The following is a 17,965-nucleotide window of genomic DNA, read 5'->3' as shown; positions in this document are numbered from 1 at the left end:
TGGGGATTAAAATGGGGGACAGGGACTGGGCCCAACCTGATTCTCAGTGGAAAGAGCCCGGGCTTTGGAGCCAGAGGTAATGGGTTCAAATCCTGGCTCCGCCAATCGTCAGCTGTGTGACTTTGGACAAGTCACATAGTTACGTCCTCCTGATAAGGATGTCTAAAACAGAACTCCTTATCTTCCCACTAAAATCCTGTCCTCCCCCTGACTTTCCCATCACTGTAGACATCATCACTGTTCTTTCTGTTTTACAAACCTGCAACCTTGACTCTTCTCTCTCATTCTACCCACATATTTAAGTTTATCCATTCCTGCCTTAACTTAGCCCTCTCCTCTGCCAGACAAAACTATTTCTCCTCCCTTATTGACACCCATGCCCATCATCCCCGCCAGCTCTTCCGTACATTCAACTCCCTTTTCAGGCGCCCAGTTCCTCCCCCTCCTCCTTCCCTCATCCGCAACGATCTGGCCTCCTACTACATTAACAAAATTAAATCCATCAGGTCTGACCTCCCCAAAGTCACTCCCCCACTTTCTCCAACCCCCCGGCTCTCAACACTCTCTGCTACTCTCCCATCCTTCCCAGCAGTATCCTCAGAGGAGCTCTCCTCCCTCCTCTCAAGTGCTACTCTGGTCACCTGTGCTTCTGACCCCATTCCCTCTCATCTCATGGTATCTCTCACTCCATCCCTTCTCCCCTCCTTAACTTCCATCTTCAACTGCTCACTCTCCACTGGTTCCTTCCCCTCTGCCTTCAAACATGCCCATGTCTCTCTCATCCTAAAAAAAATCCTCTCGACCCCACCTCACCTTCTAGTTATCGCCCAATCTCCCTCCTACCATTCCTTTCCAAACTCCTTGAATGAGTTGTCTACACGCGCTGCCTCGAATTCCTCAACACCAACTCTCTCCTCGACCCCCTCCAGTCTGGCTTCCGTCCCCTACGTTCCACGGAAACCGCCCTCTCAAAGGTCACCAATGACCTCCTGCTTGCCAAATCCAACGGCTCATACTCTATCCTAATCCTCCTCGACCTCTCAGCTGCCTTCGACACCATGGACCACCCTCTTCTCCTCAACACGCTATCCGACCTTGGCTTCACAGACTCCGTCCTCTCCTGGTTCTCCTCTTACCTCTCTGGTCGTTCTTTCTCAGTCTCTTTTGCAGGCTCCTCCTCCTCCTCCCATTCTCTCACCATGGGGGTTCCCCAAGGTTCAGTGCTTGGTCCCCTTCTGTTCTCGATCTACACTCACTCCCTTGGTGACCTCATTCGCTCCCACGGCTTCAACTATCATCTCTACGCTGATGACACCCAGATCTACATCTCTGCCCCTGCTCTCTCCCCATCTCTCCAGGCTCGCATCTCCTCCTGCCTTCAGGACATCTCCATCTGGATGTCTGCCCGCCACCTAAAACTCAACATGTCCAAGACTGAACTACTTGTCTTCCCTCCCAAACCCTGCCCTCTCCCTGACTTTCCCATCTCTGTTGACGGCACTACCATCCTTCCCGTCTCACAAGCCCGCAACCTTGGTGTCATCCTCGACTCCGTCTCTCATTCACCCCTCACATCCAAGCCATCACCAAAACCTGCCGGTCTCAACTCCGCAACATTGCCAAGATCCGCCCTTTCCTCTCCATCCAAACCGCTACCTTGCTCGTTCAAGCTCTCATCCTGTCCCATCTGGACTACTGTATCATCCTTTTCTCTGATCTCCCATCCTCATGTCTCTCCCCACGTCAATCCATACTTCATGCTGCTGCCCGGATTGTCTTTGTCCAGAAACGCTCTGGGCATGTTACTCCCCTCCTCAAAAATCTCCAGTGGCTACCAATCAATCTGCGTATCAGGCAGAAACTCCTCACCCTGGACTTCAAGGCTGTCCATCGCCTCACCCCCTCCTACCTCACCTCCCTTCTCTCCTTCTCCAGCCCAGCCCGCACCCTCCATTCCTCTGCCGCTAATCTCCTCACCATGCCTCATTCTCGCCCGTCCCTCCATCGACCCCCGGCCCACGTCCTCCCCCGGGCCTGGAATGCCCTCCCTCTGCCCATCCGCCAAGCTAGCTCTCTTCCTCCCTTCAAGGCCCTACTGAGAGCTCACCTCCTCCAGGAGGCCTTTCCAGACTGAGCCCCTTCCTTCCTCTCCCCCTCGTCCCCTTCTCCTTCCCCCGTCTTACCTCCTTCCCTTCCCCACAGCACCTGTATATATGTATATATGTTTGTACGTATTTATTACTCTATTTATTTATTTTTTTATTTATTTAACTTGTCCATATCTATTCTATTTATTTTATTTTGTTAGTATGTTTGGTTTTGTTCTCTGTCTCCCCCTTTTAGACTGTGAGCCCACTGTTGGGTAGGGACCGTCTCTATATGTTGCCAACTTGTACTTCCCAAGTGCTTAGTCCAGTGCTCTGCACACAGTAAGCACTCAATAAATACGATTGATTGATTGATATTCAATCCATCACTAAATCCTGTTGGTTCACAACATTACTCAAACCCACCCTTTCCTTTCAATGCAAACTGCGTGGCTCAGGGGAAAGAGCCCGGGCTTTGGAGTCAGAGGTCATGGGTTCAAATCCCGGCTCCGCCAATTGCCAGCTGGGTGATTTTGGGCAAGTCACTTCACTTCTCTGGGCCCCAGTTACCTCATCTGGAAAATGGGGATGAAGACTGTGAGCCCCCCGTGGGACAATCTGATCACCTTGTAACCTCCCCAGCGCTTAGAACAGGGCTTTGCATGTAGTAAGTGCTTAATAAATGCGATTGTTATTATTATTATATGAATCCAAGCAGTTATCCTATCCTGCCAGCGCTTTGAACAGTGCTTTGAGTGACTCGCCCAAGGTCACGCAGCAGACAAATGGCAGCAAACCTTGTGACTCCCAAGCCCGTGCCCTATCCCCATGCCATACCGCTTATCTATCGATGGTTATCCATTGATCTCTGCTATGTACTGAGCGCTCGCTCGCTTTGTGGAGAGCCCTGCACAAAACACTCGGGAGGGTCCACTCCAACAGAGTCGGTAGATGGGACCCCTGCCCACAAGGAGTTTAGAGGAGGAGTTGGGCGTTCAAAACAGATGATTGGATTGGTTTCATCACACCCCACAGACAAACGTTTTAAGTAAATGCCTGCCAATGACAAAGGAAGAAATCCTCTTTAGGAGGCGTGAAGATGGAGCCATCTAGTCTTGGCTTGCTACCGCTTCAGCAGAACCCTTTCATTTTGGCCTCATGCTGGCTTCTGCTTAGTTACTCGGTTTGATGAAGAAAAATTGGATCTCACACCTGCAGTATTGGGGACCATCCAGCTCCTCAATTTTACTCGCTTTTGGCCCGCCATACACCCCCTGGCCTGGAATGCCCCCCCTCCGCACTTCCACCAAGCTAGCCCTCTTCCCCCCTTCAAGGCCCTACTGAGAGCCCACCTCCTCCAGGAGGCCTTCCCACACTGAGCCCCCTCTTTCCTCTCCCCCTCCTCCCCCTCTCCATCCCTCCTTCCCTTCCCCACAGCACCTGTATATATGTATATATGTTTGTACGTATTTATTGCTCTATTTAATTTGTACATATTCATTCTATTTATTTTATTTTGTTAATATGTTTTGTTCTCTGTCACCCCCTTTTAGACTGCGAGCCCACTGTTGGGTAGGGACCATCTCTATGTGTTACCAACTTGTACTTCCCAAGCACTTAGTACAGTGCTCTGCACACAGTAAGCGCTCAATAAATACGATTGATTGATTGATTGTTTTGTACATAGTAAGTGCTTAACAAATACCAAAATTCTTATTATTATCATCGCCCTCCTCGCTGACCTCCCGGCCTCCCGTCTCTCCCCACTCCAGACAGCATTTCACTCTGCTACCCAGATCATTTTTTCAACAGGGAAGGGAACCACTCTTCGTAAGCAGTCCGTCTAGACGGTCACGGGCCAGAGAGGCCACAGCGAGGTCAGGATGCACGGCGGCGAACATCACATCGACACGTCCAGGGATGGGCTTGTTCTCTCCCCATGCTCACCCCATAAATACCCTCGCCCGTCAGCAGCGTCGCAACTTGCCAACAAGCCCAGAGTCGGTGCCAGCAGGGCGGCCCGGCTCGGCCTCGGGGCGGATTGGCCGGCCTAAAAGGATAAATGAGTCTCCGGGGATTTGTGAGCTAAGCCAGCTCAGGGGTTTAGTGTCCTGACAGTCTCTTTAATCTGCAGCCCCTAGGATCTCCCCATTGAGAGGACACTACGCCTCCGGCCCCCCGTCACATCTCTAGACTTTCGGGGCAGGGGCGGAGGGTGGGAGGGAGTTGAGAATCTAGACCACAAAGCCCATCGAGCCTCAGCCCCACTGCGCCTCCGTCTCTGTGGCCCCTGTTGGGTCAGGGAGAGGTTTCAGGACCAAGAGAACAACCATGGGGGAGTTGAGCAGAGATGAGGTGGAGAAATTCCTGGAGAGCAACCCCCAGTTCGCCAAAGAGTTCTTCGACAAGAAAATGCGGCCGGAAGTCCTACGAGAACTTTTCCGGGGCAACGTGGGGCCTGTCGAGGACGGCGTCTCCTTCAGGGAGATGACCCAGCTGGAGGAGTCGTCCCTGCTCTTTCAGACTCTCCTGGACGCGCAGGACGAGGCGATCACCATGGAGATGGTGGTCCACAGAGTCCTGAGGAGACTGGCCCAGCTGCTGAGGGCCGACCGCTGCAGCCTGTTCATCTTCCGCTCCCGGAACGGCATCTCCGAAGTGGCCACCCGGCTGCTCGACGTCACGCCCACTTCCAAGTTCGAGGACAATCTGGTGGCCCCGGACAACGAGGTGGCTTTCCCCCTGGACGTCGGGATCGTGGGCTGGGCGGCTCACACCAAGAAGTCCTTCAACGTTCCGGACGTGACCGAGGTAGGGCCCGTCCGGAGCTCCTTGGCTGAGCCTGATGGAGAGCCACTGCGGTGGCGGAGGCACGTGCCCTTGAGGGCCAGCTTGCCCTCGTTTTAGACTGAGGAAGAGTCCCAGGGTTCTCACGGGGGCCACAAGGGCAGAGGGGAGAGAGGGAAAGGGCTACTGACATCTCCCTATCCCCTCCACTGAGCAGATCTTGGGGTCGGGGGATGGAGTTTGCAGCTTGGGGGGCAACGTGAGTGAGAATTTGCAAGTTTGTCCTCTGGACCGGTAAGCTTAGTGCTGGCAGGGAGTGTGTCCACCGACTTGGTTGTATCGTACTTACTACAGTGCTCTGGACACAGGAGGTGCTCAATAAATATGATCGGTTGAGTTTGAAGTCAGAGGAGACAAGAGTGAGCCCAAATGAAGTCAGGTGGGTAAGCTGGGATGTAAGAGGTAGATTGAATTGAAATAATAATAATAATAATGAGGCCAACTTATACATATGCTGCCAACTTGTACTTCTCAAGCACTTAGGACAGTGCTCTGCACACAGTAAGTGCTCAATAAATACGATTGAATGAATGAATGAATGATGGCATTTACTAAGCGCTTACTATGTGCACAGCACTGTTCTAAACACTGGGGAGGTTACAAGGTGATCAGGTTGTCCCTCGTGGGGCTCACAGTCTTCATCCCCATTTTCCAGATGAGGTCACTGAGGCACAGAGAAGTGAAGTGACTTGCCCAAAGTCACACAGCTGACAGTTGGCAGAGCCGGGATTTGAACCCATGACCTCTGACTCCAAAGCCCGGGCTCTTTCCACTGAGCCACGCTGAAATGTCAGAGGGAGAAAACTACTGGAGAAATTTGACTAATAATAGTCGCCGCATTTGTTAGGCGCTTTCTATGTGCCGGGCACTTTAGTAGATAAAAGATAATCAGGTTGAAATTAGTACTTTTTTAAAATGGTATTTGTTTAGCGCTTACTATGTTCCAGGCATTGTATTTAGCCCTGGGGTACAAACAGTGTAATCAGGTTGGCTACTGTCTAAGTCTCACAGGGAGCTCACAGTCTTAAGACCCATCTAACAGATAAGGTAACTGAGGCACAGAGAAGTTGAATGACTTGCCCGAGGTCACACAGCACGCAAGTGGTGGAGTCAGAATTAGAACCCAAGTTCTCTGACTCCCGGGCCCCACATTTTTTCCACTGGGCCATACTGCCTCTCCTTGAAACCGACATTACAGAGTTTCTGCTCGATACAGAGGGAGGTTGACCACTATTGGAGTTGTCTGAGGAGCGGAGAGTTGTGTGCCAACCGCCGATTCAAGAACATGATTTTTGTAGTAATTGTGATACAGGCTGAAGACAGGCAAGGAGATTTGTACTTTCCAAGCGCTTAGTACAGCTCTCTGCCCACAGGAAGCACTCCATAAATACGACTGAATGAATGAATAATAATAATAACGATGATGATGGTATTTGTTAAGCGCTTACTATGTGCCAAGCACTGTTCTAAGCACTGGGGGAATACAAGGTGATCAGGTTGTCCCACGGGGGGTTCACAATCTTCATCCCCATTTTCCAGATGAGGGAACTGAGGCCCAGAGAAGTGAAGTGACTTGCCCAAAGTCACCCAGCTGACAACTGGCGGAGCCGGGATTTGAACCCATGACCTCTGACTCCAAAGCCCAGGTTCTTTCCATGGAATGAGACCCATGAGAAGGCTGGTACAAAAATGTCTTAGAGAAAGAGCACAGGCCTGGGACTCAGAGGACTTGGGTTCTAATCTCGACTCCACCATTTGTGTGACCTTGGGCAAGTCACTTAAGTTCTCTGTGCCTCAGTTATCTCATCTGTTAAATGGGGATTGATACTGTGAGCCCCATGAGGGACAGGGACTGTGGCGTAATCTGATTCATTCATTCATTCATTCATTCATTCAATTGTATTTATTGAGCGCTTATTGTGTGCAGACCACTGTACTAAGCGCTTGGGAAGTACAAGTTGACAACATATAGAGATGGTCCCTACCCAACAGCGGGCTCACAGTCTAGAACGGTGCCTGGCACAAAATATTTTATTATTATTATTATTATTATTATGAGTAAGATGAGAGTTTGGGCCAGAGGCATCACTTGACTGGGTGGAAAGGAAGTGACTCGTCTCGGGAATGTCCTGGAGGAAGCACTTGCATGATTTAGATAAAATAATAATAATGATGATGGCATTTAAGTGCTTACTATGTGCAAAGCGCTGGAGGGATACAAGGTGATCAGGTTGCCCCACGGGGGGGCTCACAGTCTTCACCCCCATTTTCCAGTTGAGGGAACTGAGGCTCAGAGAAGTGAAGTGACTTGCCCAAAGTCACCCAGCTGACAAGTGGCGGAGCCGGAATTCGAAACCCCGGCCTGCTTTGATTACTGTATCGGCCTTCGGGCTGGCCTCCCAGCCTCCTGTCTCTCCCCACTCCAGTCCCCACTTCACTCTGCTGATCTCTGGATTATTTTTCTACAGTAACGTTCTGGACACGACACCCCGCTCCTCCCGAAACTCCAGGGGTTGCCCATCCACCTCCGCAACAAACGGAGACTTCTCACCGCTGGCTTTAAAGCAATCACCTGGCCCTCCTACCTCCCCTCACTATTCTACTACAACCCATCCCGCACGCTTCAGTCCTCTATTGCTAATCTTCGCACTGTACCTCCGTCTCGCCTATCTGGCTGCCGGTCTCTCTCCCTCATCCTGCCTCTGGCCCGGAATGCCCTCCTTCCTCAAATCAAATCCGACAGACAATTTCTTCCCCCCCTTTAAAGCCTTATTGAAGCCGCATTTTCATCAAGAGGCCTTCCCTAAGCCCTCCTTTTCTCTCTCTCTCCCTTCTGCGTCATTCCGGGGTTGCTCCCTTCATTCATTCATCCTCCCTCCCAGCCCCACAGCACTTAGGTACATATTCATTCACTCAATCGTATTTATTGAGCACTTAGGTACATATTCATTCATTCAATCATATTTATTGAGCGATTACTGTGTGCAGAGCACTGTACTAAGAGCTTGGGAAGTCCAAGCCGGCAACATAGAGAGACGGTCCCTACCCAACAGCGGGCTCACAGTCTAGAAGGGGGAGACAGACAACAAAACAAATTAACAAAATAAAAGAAATAGAATAGTAAATATGTACAAGTAAAATAAATGGGGTAATAAATCTGTACAAACATATATACAGGTGCTGTGGGGAGGGGAAGGAGGTAAGGCGGGGGGGGATAGAGAGATGGAAAAGCATATGATCCGACAAATTTTGTCCTTTTTTTTTTTTTAATGAGTTGACAGGCCCTGTACAAGTTGATTTTAGAACACAAATTTTACTTAACCTCCTAGAAAAGGATACCATACTTTGTCAGGAAGCAATTTTCTAAGTGGAAAGAGGACTACAGTGAAGCAAACTGAAATGGAACTGTCACCTAGGGTGAAGTACAGTGCTCTGCACACAGTAAGCGCTCAATAAATACGATTGATTGATTGATTGATTGAAGAACTGTTACTAGGGAGAGTAGGGAAAAAGCAAAGACGGACTTTGAAATACGTGTGGGGCAACCACGCCATGTGGATGGGCGAGACGGCGGTTTCCCTCACCAACGCCGGGCCGGTTGGAGCCATTCTGATGGCGATTTTATTTCCTAGGTTGGGGAGAACATATCTGCAGTTTAGTTCTTTGCATTAAAGAATTCGATTATTTCTTTATGTTTCGGTCTCCCTCTCTAGACTAAAAGCCCGTCGTTGGCAGGGAATGTGTCTGTTCTGTTGCAATACTGTAATAATAATAATAATGATGGCATTTGTTAAGCGCTTACTATGTGCCAGGCACTGTTCTAAGTGCTGGGTACTCTCCCAAGCAGTTAGTACAGTGCTCTATAAACAGTAAGCGTGACTGACTGACTGGTAACAGGGTGAGTGAGGGGTCTGAGATGAGAAAGGTGACGGGGGAAGGTGAGTCGGGGAGGAGAGAAGAGCGTGGGCCAGGGGCAGGTGGTGAAAGGAGTGGAGATATAAAATGAAGAAGACGTGATATAAAATGAAGAAGACATCCCCCATTCCCTGTAAACAGGTGGCACACTGGGGTCGGGGGGCAGGGGGTTTTGGCAGCGTGGCTCAGTGGAAAGAGCCCGGGTTTGGGAGTCAGAAGGTCATGGGTTCTAATCCCGGCTCCGCCACTTGTCAGCTGTGTGACCTTGGGCAAGTCACTTTGCTTCTCTGGGCCTCAGTTACTCACCTGCAAAATGGGGATTAAGACTGTGGGACAACCTCATTACCTTGTATCTACCCCAGTGCTTACAACAGTGCTGGCATATTGTAAGCGCTTAACAAATACCATCGTTATTATTACTATTATTACTGGCTGGGAGCAGCTGTGTTATTCGAAAGCAAGCCACATTCATTATGGGAACAAAGTGGAGTTTATTAATAATAATAATAATAATAATAATAACGATGGCATTTGTTAAGCGCTTACTATGTGCAAAGCACTGTTCTAAGCGCTGAGGAGGATACGAGGTGATCAAGTTGTCCCACGGGGGGCTCACAGTCTTCGTGGATCAGTGGAAAGAGCCCGGGCTTTGGAGTCAGAGGTCAGGGGTTCGAATTCCAGCTTCGCCACATGTCTGCTGTGTGACCTTGGGCAAGTCACTTAACTTCTCTGGGCACTCAGTTACCTCATCTGTAAAATGGGGATTAAGACTGGGAGCCCCCCATGGGACAACCTGATCCCCTTGTAACCTCCCCAGCGCTTAGAACAGCGCTTTGCACATAGTAAGCGCTTAATAAATGCCATCATCATCATTAATCCCCATTTTCCAGATGAGGCCCAGAAAAGTGAAGTGACTTGCCCAAAGTCACACAGCTGGCAATTGGCGCAGCCGGGATTTGAACCCGTGACCCCTGACTCCAAAGCCCGGGCTCTTTCCACTGAGCCATGCTGCTTCCAGGGCTAGTACAGAGTTCTGCACAGAGTGCTCAATAAAATGATATATTGATCGATTTGATCCGTTTGTTCCTCTCTCTGTGGCTCTTCTTCCTCCACCCTCCCCAGATCTCCGGGCTTCCCCTTTCACAGCTCCCCTCCCTCCTCTGCTCTCCACTGGGTCGGGGACAATCCGGCTGGTCCTCCCTTGCCTCCCCATTTCTGTCCACCCAGAACTGGCAATGGTGACCAATCCTTCTTCTGCGCTCCCATTCTTACACTCCATGTCAGTTCTGGGGCTCGGTTTCCCCTCCGTCCCCGATTGTGGTCGAATTGGGAGCAGCTCCCAGCCGGCGGTTTCCTCCCGTTACCTGTTTTCTAAGAAGTGTCTGGGTTTCTGGCCTCCTGTCGTCTTTTGCGACGGCCCCGCTCAGTCGGCCCGCTCCCCTCTCCTACCCCAGGGACCCCTCCAGGTTCCCGCTCGGGCTGACTCAGTGGAGGTCCCGGAGAGCGAGCTAGGGGTTGGATGCCCATCTCCCTCTCCGCCAGCCGGGTCCTTTCTGTTTGGTTTCCACTGGCATTCACCCCTGTTGCCCTGCAGCTGGTCTGCGCTGGCCCTGGCCGCCTCTGGGCCTCCCCACCTCTAACGACTTTTCCTAAATACGTAGTCCTAGGAGTCAGGTAACTCCTGGCGATCTGCAGCTGCTGTTTCCAGATCCACGCAGGGAGATGAGCCTGCTCCACGCTGTGGCTTTGGGTTGGAGATCGGGGTTCGATCCCTCCGTACGGTGATCATGGGCCACATCTTTGCTCTGTTTCGGTGCTGGGGCTCCGTGTTGCAGTTCTACACTCCAGCTCCAGGCTGCGGTTCTGGCCACTGCTCCACGTGATCTAACAATAATAAAATAATAATCAAAATTATGGTAATTGTTAAGCGCGGCGTGGCTCAATGGAAAGAGTATGAGCTTGGCCGAAAGAGGTCATGGGTTCAAATCCCGGCTCCGCCCATTGTCAGCTGGGTGACTTTGGGAAAGTCACTTAACTTCTCTATGCCTCAGTTACCTCAGCAGTAAAATGGGGATTAAGATTGTGAGCCCCACTTGGGACAACCTGATCACCTTGTATCCTCCCCAGTGCTTAGAACAGTGCTTTGCACATAGTAAGCACTTAACACATGCTATTATTATTATTATTATTATGTAAGCACTTAACAAATGCTATTATTATTATTATTATTATTATTATTATTATTTACAAAGCTTTGTTCTAAACTCCTGGGTAAATACAAAGGTAATCAATTTGGGCACAGTCCCTATCGTACACTGGGCTCACGCTCTTAATCCCTGTTTTCCAGATGAGGTAACTGTAGGCCAGAGAAGTGAAGCAACTCACCCAAGGTCATAGAGCAGACGTGCGGCGGAGCCGGGATTAGAACCCAGGTCCTTCTGACTCCGAGGCCCATGCTGTATCCACTAAGCTACACTGCTTCTCCGCAAAATAGGTCTGCACTGTAGCTGTGTGCTTTTAGTAGCTCTGAACCATGGCGCTGGGCTCTGGCTCTCTGGTATGGCTGCGGAAACCATATTCCAACTCCACACCTGACTCTTGTTGTATGAGACGCTTTTCCATTCCAGTGGTTCAGTTAGGATTTGGGAAATCCTGCCACAGCGAACCAGAATAAAGGCTCATTGAGGGCGGCTATCGTGTCTACCAACTTCACTGAATTGTCCGCTCCCAAACAGTACAGTGCTCTGCACACAGTAAGTGTTCAATAAATACCACTGATGGATTAGGGAAGCAGCGTGGCTCAGTGGAAAGAGCCCGGGCTCCGGAGTCAGAGGTCATGGGTTCAAATCCCGACTCCGCCACTTGTCAACCGTGTGACTTTGGGCAAGCCGCTTCACTTCTCTGGGCCTCAGGTACCTCATCTGGAAAATGGGGATGAAGACTGTGAGCCCCTCGTGGGACAACCTGATCACCTTGCAGCCTCCCCAGCGCTTAGAACAGTGCTTTGCACATAGTGAGCACTTAAGAAATGCCATCATTATTATTATTATTATTATTATTATTATCAAGCTCTTCCTCTAAGCCTCTCCACTATGTGGAGGTGCCATGGGACCAGCCTGCTGGGGGAGAAGATAGCCATACTGGGGAGATGAGTTCCTGGCTGCTCTCCAGTCCTCTGGGGCCCTCCTTCTCCTGCTTAGGAGGCAGCCGGAAACCTAGAAAGCAAGAAATCCTGGCGAAAGGGCTGAGAGAGCCCAAAATGGTTCCCAGGTCCCACGAGGATCTCCTTCCCTGGAGCCAGGAGGTCTCAGAGCGTGACTCCGGCCAGGAAAGACCCATTCCAGGCTGGAAACAGGGGCATGGACTAGTCGACCCTCACCCCCACCCCCAAGAGGCAGTGTGAACTGGTGGGAAGGACTATGTGCTAGCCAGAAAACCTGAGTTCTAATCCAGAAGCAGTGTGGCTCAGTGGAAAGAGCATGGACTTTGAAATAGGAGGTCACAGGTTCAAATCCCAGCTCCACCCATTGTCAGCTGGGTGACTTTGGGCAAGTCACTTCACTTCTCTGAGCCTCATTTCCCTCATCTGTAAAATGGGGGTGAAGACTGTGAGCCCCACGTGGGACCACCTGATCACCTTATAACTTCCCCAGCGCTTAGAACAGTGCTTTGCACATAGTAAGTGCTTAATAAATGCCATCATTATTATCACATTATATTATTAATTAATATAATTGTTTATATCACATCAATAATATTATTGTATTAACAATCATATCATTAATACATTAATTTATATATGAATTAATAATATATATTAATCTTATATTAATAGTAAATCGACCAATCTATCATTAGTCAATATAATCAATCATATCAATAATATCATTATATTGATAATTGCATTATCAATATATTAATTAGTATATCAGTGCATTATCATATACCATTACCTATATAATAATATTATTAATTGATATGAATTAATAATTAATGTTATTATAATATTATATTATAATAATAATCTTGCTTCTGCTACTTTCATTCATTCAATCATATTTATTGAGCGATTACTGTGTGCAGAACACTGTATAAGCTCTTGGGAAGTACAAGTTGGCAACATATAGAGACGGTCCCTACCCAACAATGGGCTCACGGTGTGACCTCGAGCAAGGCAGTTAACTTCTCGGAGCCTTAGTTCCCTCCTAAGTAAAATGGGGATTCAATACTTGTTCTCCTTCCTACTTAGTGTGAGCCTAGGTGGGGCCTGTTGATCTTGTATCTACCCCAGAGCTCAGTACAGCTCGTAGTAAGGACTCAACAAATACCACCATCGTTGTCGATTATTATTACTTCCGGGAATTGGGCTCTAAAATTCCCCTCTCCTGGCCAATTCCAGTGGGAAGGCCGGCCCGCCATCAGCCCCCCGGCCCTGGGCACTGAGCGGGGTTTCCCGTGTTTCAGAACGACCACTTCTCCGACTTTCTGGACAAACAAACCGGCTATACCACCAAGAACCTGCTGGCAACCCCGCTGGTGATGGCCAAAGAAGTGCTGGCGGTCGCCATGGCGGTAAACAAAACGGACGGCCTTGGGTTCTCCGAACAGGACCAAGAGGTGACTGGGCTTGGAGGGCAAGCGTCGGACGCGTCTTTCGTTGGATGCAGTGACTATCTGGTTTCTTTCTCTCCCACTGCAGGTGTTTGCCAAGTACCTGAATTTTGCATCTCTCAGCGTGAAGCAACACCACACCACTTATCTGTACAATGTGGAGTCAAGGAGAAGCCAGGTGAAACCCCTGAGAATATTCGCTCGTCTCCAATGACCGTCACCAACTGTCCGGAGGGAGGCCTGAGTTTTACCCCTCTGCCCTTCTCTCCGCCAGTCCCCCCCAGCTCATTCCTGCCCTCAAGTCCCCCCTACTCCCCAACCCCCCGGAACTCCCGACCCCTTCCCAATATCTGTCCTGGGAAGAGTGGATGGCCCCTCGATCGGGGCAGGACGCAGGCCTAGCCCTGCCAGGAGGGCCAGGAGGTGGGCTGCGGGAAGGGAGGGGAGAGCGCAAGCCGGGAGGGGCTGTGACAATGAGGAGGGAGAAGTACTAAAGGGAGAGATAAGAGAAAGGGAAGAAGGGAGAGAAGCTAGGACAGAGGAAGGAAAGGGGAAGGGAGAGGAGGAAGAGGGAAGGGCCTGGGAAGGACTGGGGGAAGACTGAGGAGGGGGTTGGCCGGCTTCCCGGGACCGGGAACGTGAATGCAAAATGCAGCCAGGAATCTTTTCTAGCCATCCAGGAAGGCAACAGAAGGGAAACCGAGAGGATGACGGAGCCTGCGGGAGCAATGTCCGTACTGGGGACTGCAGGGACAGTGGAGGTGGGAGAGGCGTTGGCAGCAGAGTGGATGGCCACCCTTTGATGGACTTTGACTTAAAGGCCTCTGAATCCTCTCAAGATGCAGTGGGGCTTCCAGTTCATCCCCAGCCCCAGAGCAGGGGCCCCAGGATGGCAACTGGACCTCATTTTTTTTTAATGGCGCTTGTTAAGTATTGACTATGTGCTAGACACTGTAGTAAGTGCTGGGGTGGCTATAGGCTAATCAGGTTTGATACGGTTCATGTCCCACTTGGGGCTCCCAGTCCCAATCCTCCTTTTACAGATGAGGTAACTGAGGCACAGAGAAGGGGAATCACTTGCCCTAGGTCACACGGCAGATAATTTCAAGACTGTGAGCCCACTGTTGGGTAGGGACCGTCTCTATATGTTGCCACCTTGTACTTCCCAAGAGCTTAATACAGTGCTCTGCACACAGTAAGCGCTCAATAAATACGATTGAATGAATGAATAATTGGCGGAGCTGGGATTAGAACCCAGATCCTTCCAACTCCCGGGCTCAGGCTTTATCTATTGGCCCCGGACCCCCCATTTCCCTTTCAGCCCCCGCCCCGCTTGGCCCAGGTTCCTTTCACTCCATCTTTCTCCCTCTGAATCTCTCGCAGATCCTCTTGGGGTCCGCCAATAAAGTGTTCGAGGAACTCACGGATATCGAGCGCCAATTCCACAAAGCGCTGTACACCGTCCGCACGCATCTGAACTGCGAGAGGTACTCCGTCGGGCTGCTGGATATGACCAAGGACAAGGTCTCCGCCGCTCCCCACCCCGGGCCCCAAACCGTCCCCGGCCTCCCACGGCCAATCGCTTCCCCGTTGGCCTCCTCTCTGCTCCAGCCCCTCGCGGGCCCTCTCTCCTTTCTCCCTCCCCTCCGCTAGTACATATTTATTACTCTATTTATTTATTTTACTTGTACATATCTATTCTATTTATTTTATTTTGTTAATATGTTTGGTTTTGTTCTCTGTCTCCCCCTTCTAGACTGTGAGCCCACTGTTGGGTAGGGACCGTCTCTATATGTTGCCAGCTTGTACTTCCCAAGGGCTTAGTACAGTGCTCTGCACACAGTAAGCACTCAATAAATATGATTGATCGATTGATTAGTAGGGTGGACCATGAGGCAGTGACCCTCCTGTGACCTTTAGGAGTTCTACGACGAGTGGCCCATCAAGCTGGGAGAAGTGGAGCCGTATAAAGGGCCCAAGACCCCGGACGGACGGGTAAGTAGCCGCGCGGCCTAATGGGAAGAACACGGGGCCAAGAGATGGGGGCCTGGGCCCTAATCCCGACTCCACCACTCGTTGGTTGTGCGACCTGGGGCTCTGCGCCTCGATTACCCCATCTGTAAAATGGGGATTAAGAGCGAGAGCCCCATTGTGTGACCCGGGGCGGGTCGCTTCACTTCTCTGCGCCTCAGTTACCCCATCTGTAAAATGGGGATTAAGAGCGGGAGCCCCACGCGGGCCAGGGAACGTGTCTAACCTGATCAGCTCGTAGCTACCCCGGCGCTTAGTACGGTGTCAGGCGTGGTGTAGGCGCTTTACCGATAGCACAGTTTTTGTTATTGTGGTTATTCCCAGCTGCTCACCTCCCTCTGGAAAAAATGGAAATGCTCCCAGCGTGGGGGCAAAGATGAGCCACCCCGACCATGCCTGCGGGGGCCCGGGGAAATCACAGGGCGGTGCCGAGGGCCTGTCTCAGAGAAAGGTTTGAGTCCAGAAGTCGGGATCAGGGGCAGGAGGCCAGGAACCTTAACGTTAGGAAGCCCAGGGATCCGGTGACAATTTCTCCACCGGAAAAGGGGGAAACTGGAGACAAACGCATCCTGTCCAATGCCGCCGGGGAGAAGAGTGACATTTTTCTGGGAAGCTACATTCATTCATTCATTCAATCGCATTTATTGAGCACCTACTGTGTGCAGAGCACTGTACTAAGCGCTTGGGAAGTACCAGTTGGCAACCGCAGAGAAAGATGGGTTTGCTCCAACGTGCAACTGTGCCATGTGATCTTTCCCTTTCATTTAGGAAATCCTCTTTTATAAGATAATTGATTATATTTTACATGGAAAAGAAGAAATCAAAGTCATCCCGTGAGTATGCCCGCCCGGGAAGTACAAGAGCGGTGCTCAGCGACGCAACTTTTCCTTTGCCCCCGCTGCTCCGGGACTTCCCCTAAACGGTGTTTCCGAACTCTTTTACCTAAAGGAGCCCCCCCTCAGACCACTGGTCCCTGGTGAGCGGCCTGCCGACGTACGTCGCTGAAAATGGATTTGTAAGTTGCTCTGTGGTCGTCACCCCAACTGTTCCCCACCCCCGAGTCCGCAGCGCAGCTTGGGTTGACCAGCCGGCTGCTATGCATCTGCAGAGCACGGGACAGGCGGGCTTCCCTTTCCAGCATCCTCCTGGCCTCCGTAGTGCTAGGGGAAAATACCCCGTGGTGTGAGTGGAGGAGGAGGTTCACAGGATCAAATTCTCTTGTGGTTATTCTTCCAGGCGCTTAGAACAGCGCTCTGCACGTACTAAGTGCTCAATAAATACCACCGATGTGGATTAAAAGCCTCCTCCATCTGGCCTGGGGTGTCCTGGGGTGGAACACCCTTCTCCTTCCATCATGCAGGGCAGGGCTTACTGGGCTGGTCATCAAGGAAAGTGGAAAGGGGGAAAAGATCAGATCTAGGTTCTGCAGGGTTCTCCGAAGCTCATGAGATTCCGTAAATCCCCCGGGCTGTGAGATCCTTAAAGGCAGGGATCGTAACGTACTCTCCCAAGTGCTTCATACAGTGCCCCTCGCACGATAAGTGCTCAGTAAATACCATCGAGTGATCGATTCTGTTTCCGGAACACTGTCCGCGTACAAAGTCCTGCCCCACGTCTGTCCTGTCCCAGCCTGCTCCAGCCTGCCTTACCCTGCTCTGCCCTAGAAGGAGAAGGAGGCTGCAGGATTAATATTCGTTCATTCAGTCATATTTATTGAGCACTTACTGTTGGCAGAGCACTGTATTAAGCGCTTGGGAGAGTACAGAATCACAGTAAATAGACACATTCCCTGCCCACAATGAGATTAATATTGAATTAGATCCTAAAAGATTGTCATCTACCACAGGAGTGACCCAACTGTGGCCCATGGTAAAAGCCAGGAATTTTATATTTTCTTATTTATGACTACTAATAATAATCATAATGGCATTTGTTAAGCGCTTACTATGTGCAAAGCACTGTTCTAAGTGCTGGGGGGATGCAAGGTGACCGGGTCATCTCACGTGGGGCTCACAGTCTTATGTGGCTCAGTGGAAAGAGCCCGGGCTTTGGAGTCAGAGGTCATGGGTTCAAATCCCGGCTCCACCAGTTGTCAGCTGTGTGACTTTGGGCAAGTCACTTCACTTCTCTGGGCCTCAGTGACTTCATCTGTAAAATGGGGATTAAGACTGTGAGCCCCGCATGGGACAACCTGATAACCTTGTAACCTCCCCAGTGCTTAGAATAGTGCTTTGCACATAGTAAGCACTTAATAAATGCTATCATTATTATTATTATCCCCATTTTACAGAAGCAGCATGGCTCAGTGGAAAGAGCCTGGGCTTTGGAGTCAGCGGTCATGGGTTCAAATCCCAGCTCTGCCGATTATCAGCTGTGTGACTTTGGGCAGATCACTTTACTTCTCTGAACCTCAGTTACCTCACCTGTTAAATGGGGTATTAGGACTGTGAGCCCCTCGTGGGACAACCTGATCA

At 50.5% G+C, this 17,965-nt stretch overlaps 1 protein-coding gene across 1 annotated transcript in view; it reads left to right on the top strand.

The window, feature by feature from the left end:
• Window positions 1-4,418: 4,418 nt before the first annotated feature.
• Window positions 4,419-17,965, top strand: part of PDE6C (phosphodiesterase 6C) — a 53,604-nt gene continuing 40,057 nt past the window's right edge. Inside the window, exons 1-7 of the mRNA XM_038764782.1 lie at window positions 4,419-4,898; window positions 13,314-13,466; window positions 13,549-13,638; window positions 14,844-14,984; window positions 15,381-15,455; window positions 16,260-16,324; window positions 16,440-16,506. Coding sequence (XP_038620710.1) covers window positions 4,419-4,898; window positions 13,314-13,466; window positions 13,549-13,638; window positions 14,844-14,984; window positions 15,381-15,455; window positions 16,260-16,324; window positions 16,440-16,506 — 1,071 coding nt within the window. The remainder of the gene's footprint in view (window positions 4,899-13,313; window positions 13,467-13,548; window positions 13,639-14,843; window positions 14,985-15,380; window positions 15,456-16,259; window positions 16,325-16,439; window positions 16,507-17,965) is intronic.

This window comes from Tachyglossus aculeatus, chromosome 22 (assembly GCF_015852505.1).
Source record: "Tachyglossus aculeatus isolate mTacAcu1 chromosome 22, mTacAcu1.pri, whole genome shotgun sequence".
Taxonomy (NCBI): Eukaryota; Metazoa; Chordata; class Mammalia; order Monotremata; family Tachyglossidae; genus Tachyglossus; species Tachyglossus aculeatus.
This window is presented reverse-complemented; position numbering and strand designations above follow the sequence as displayed.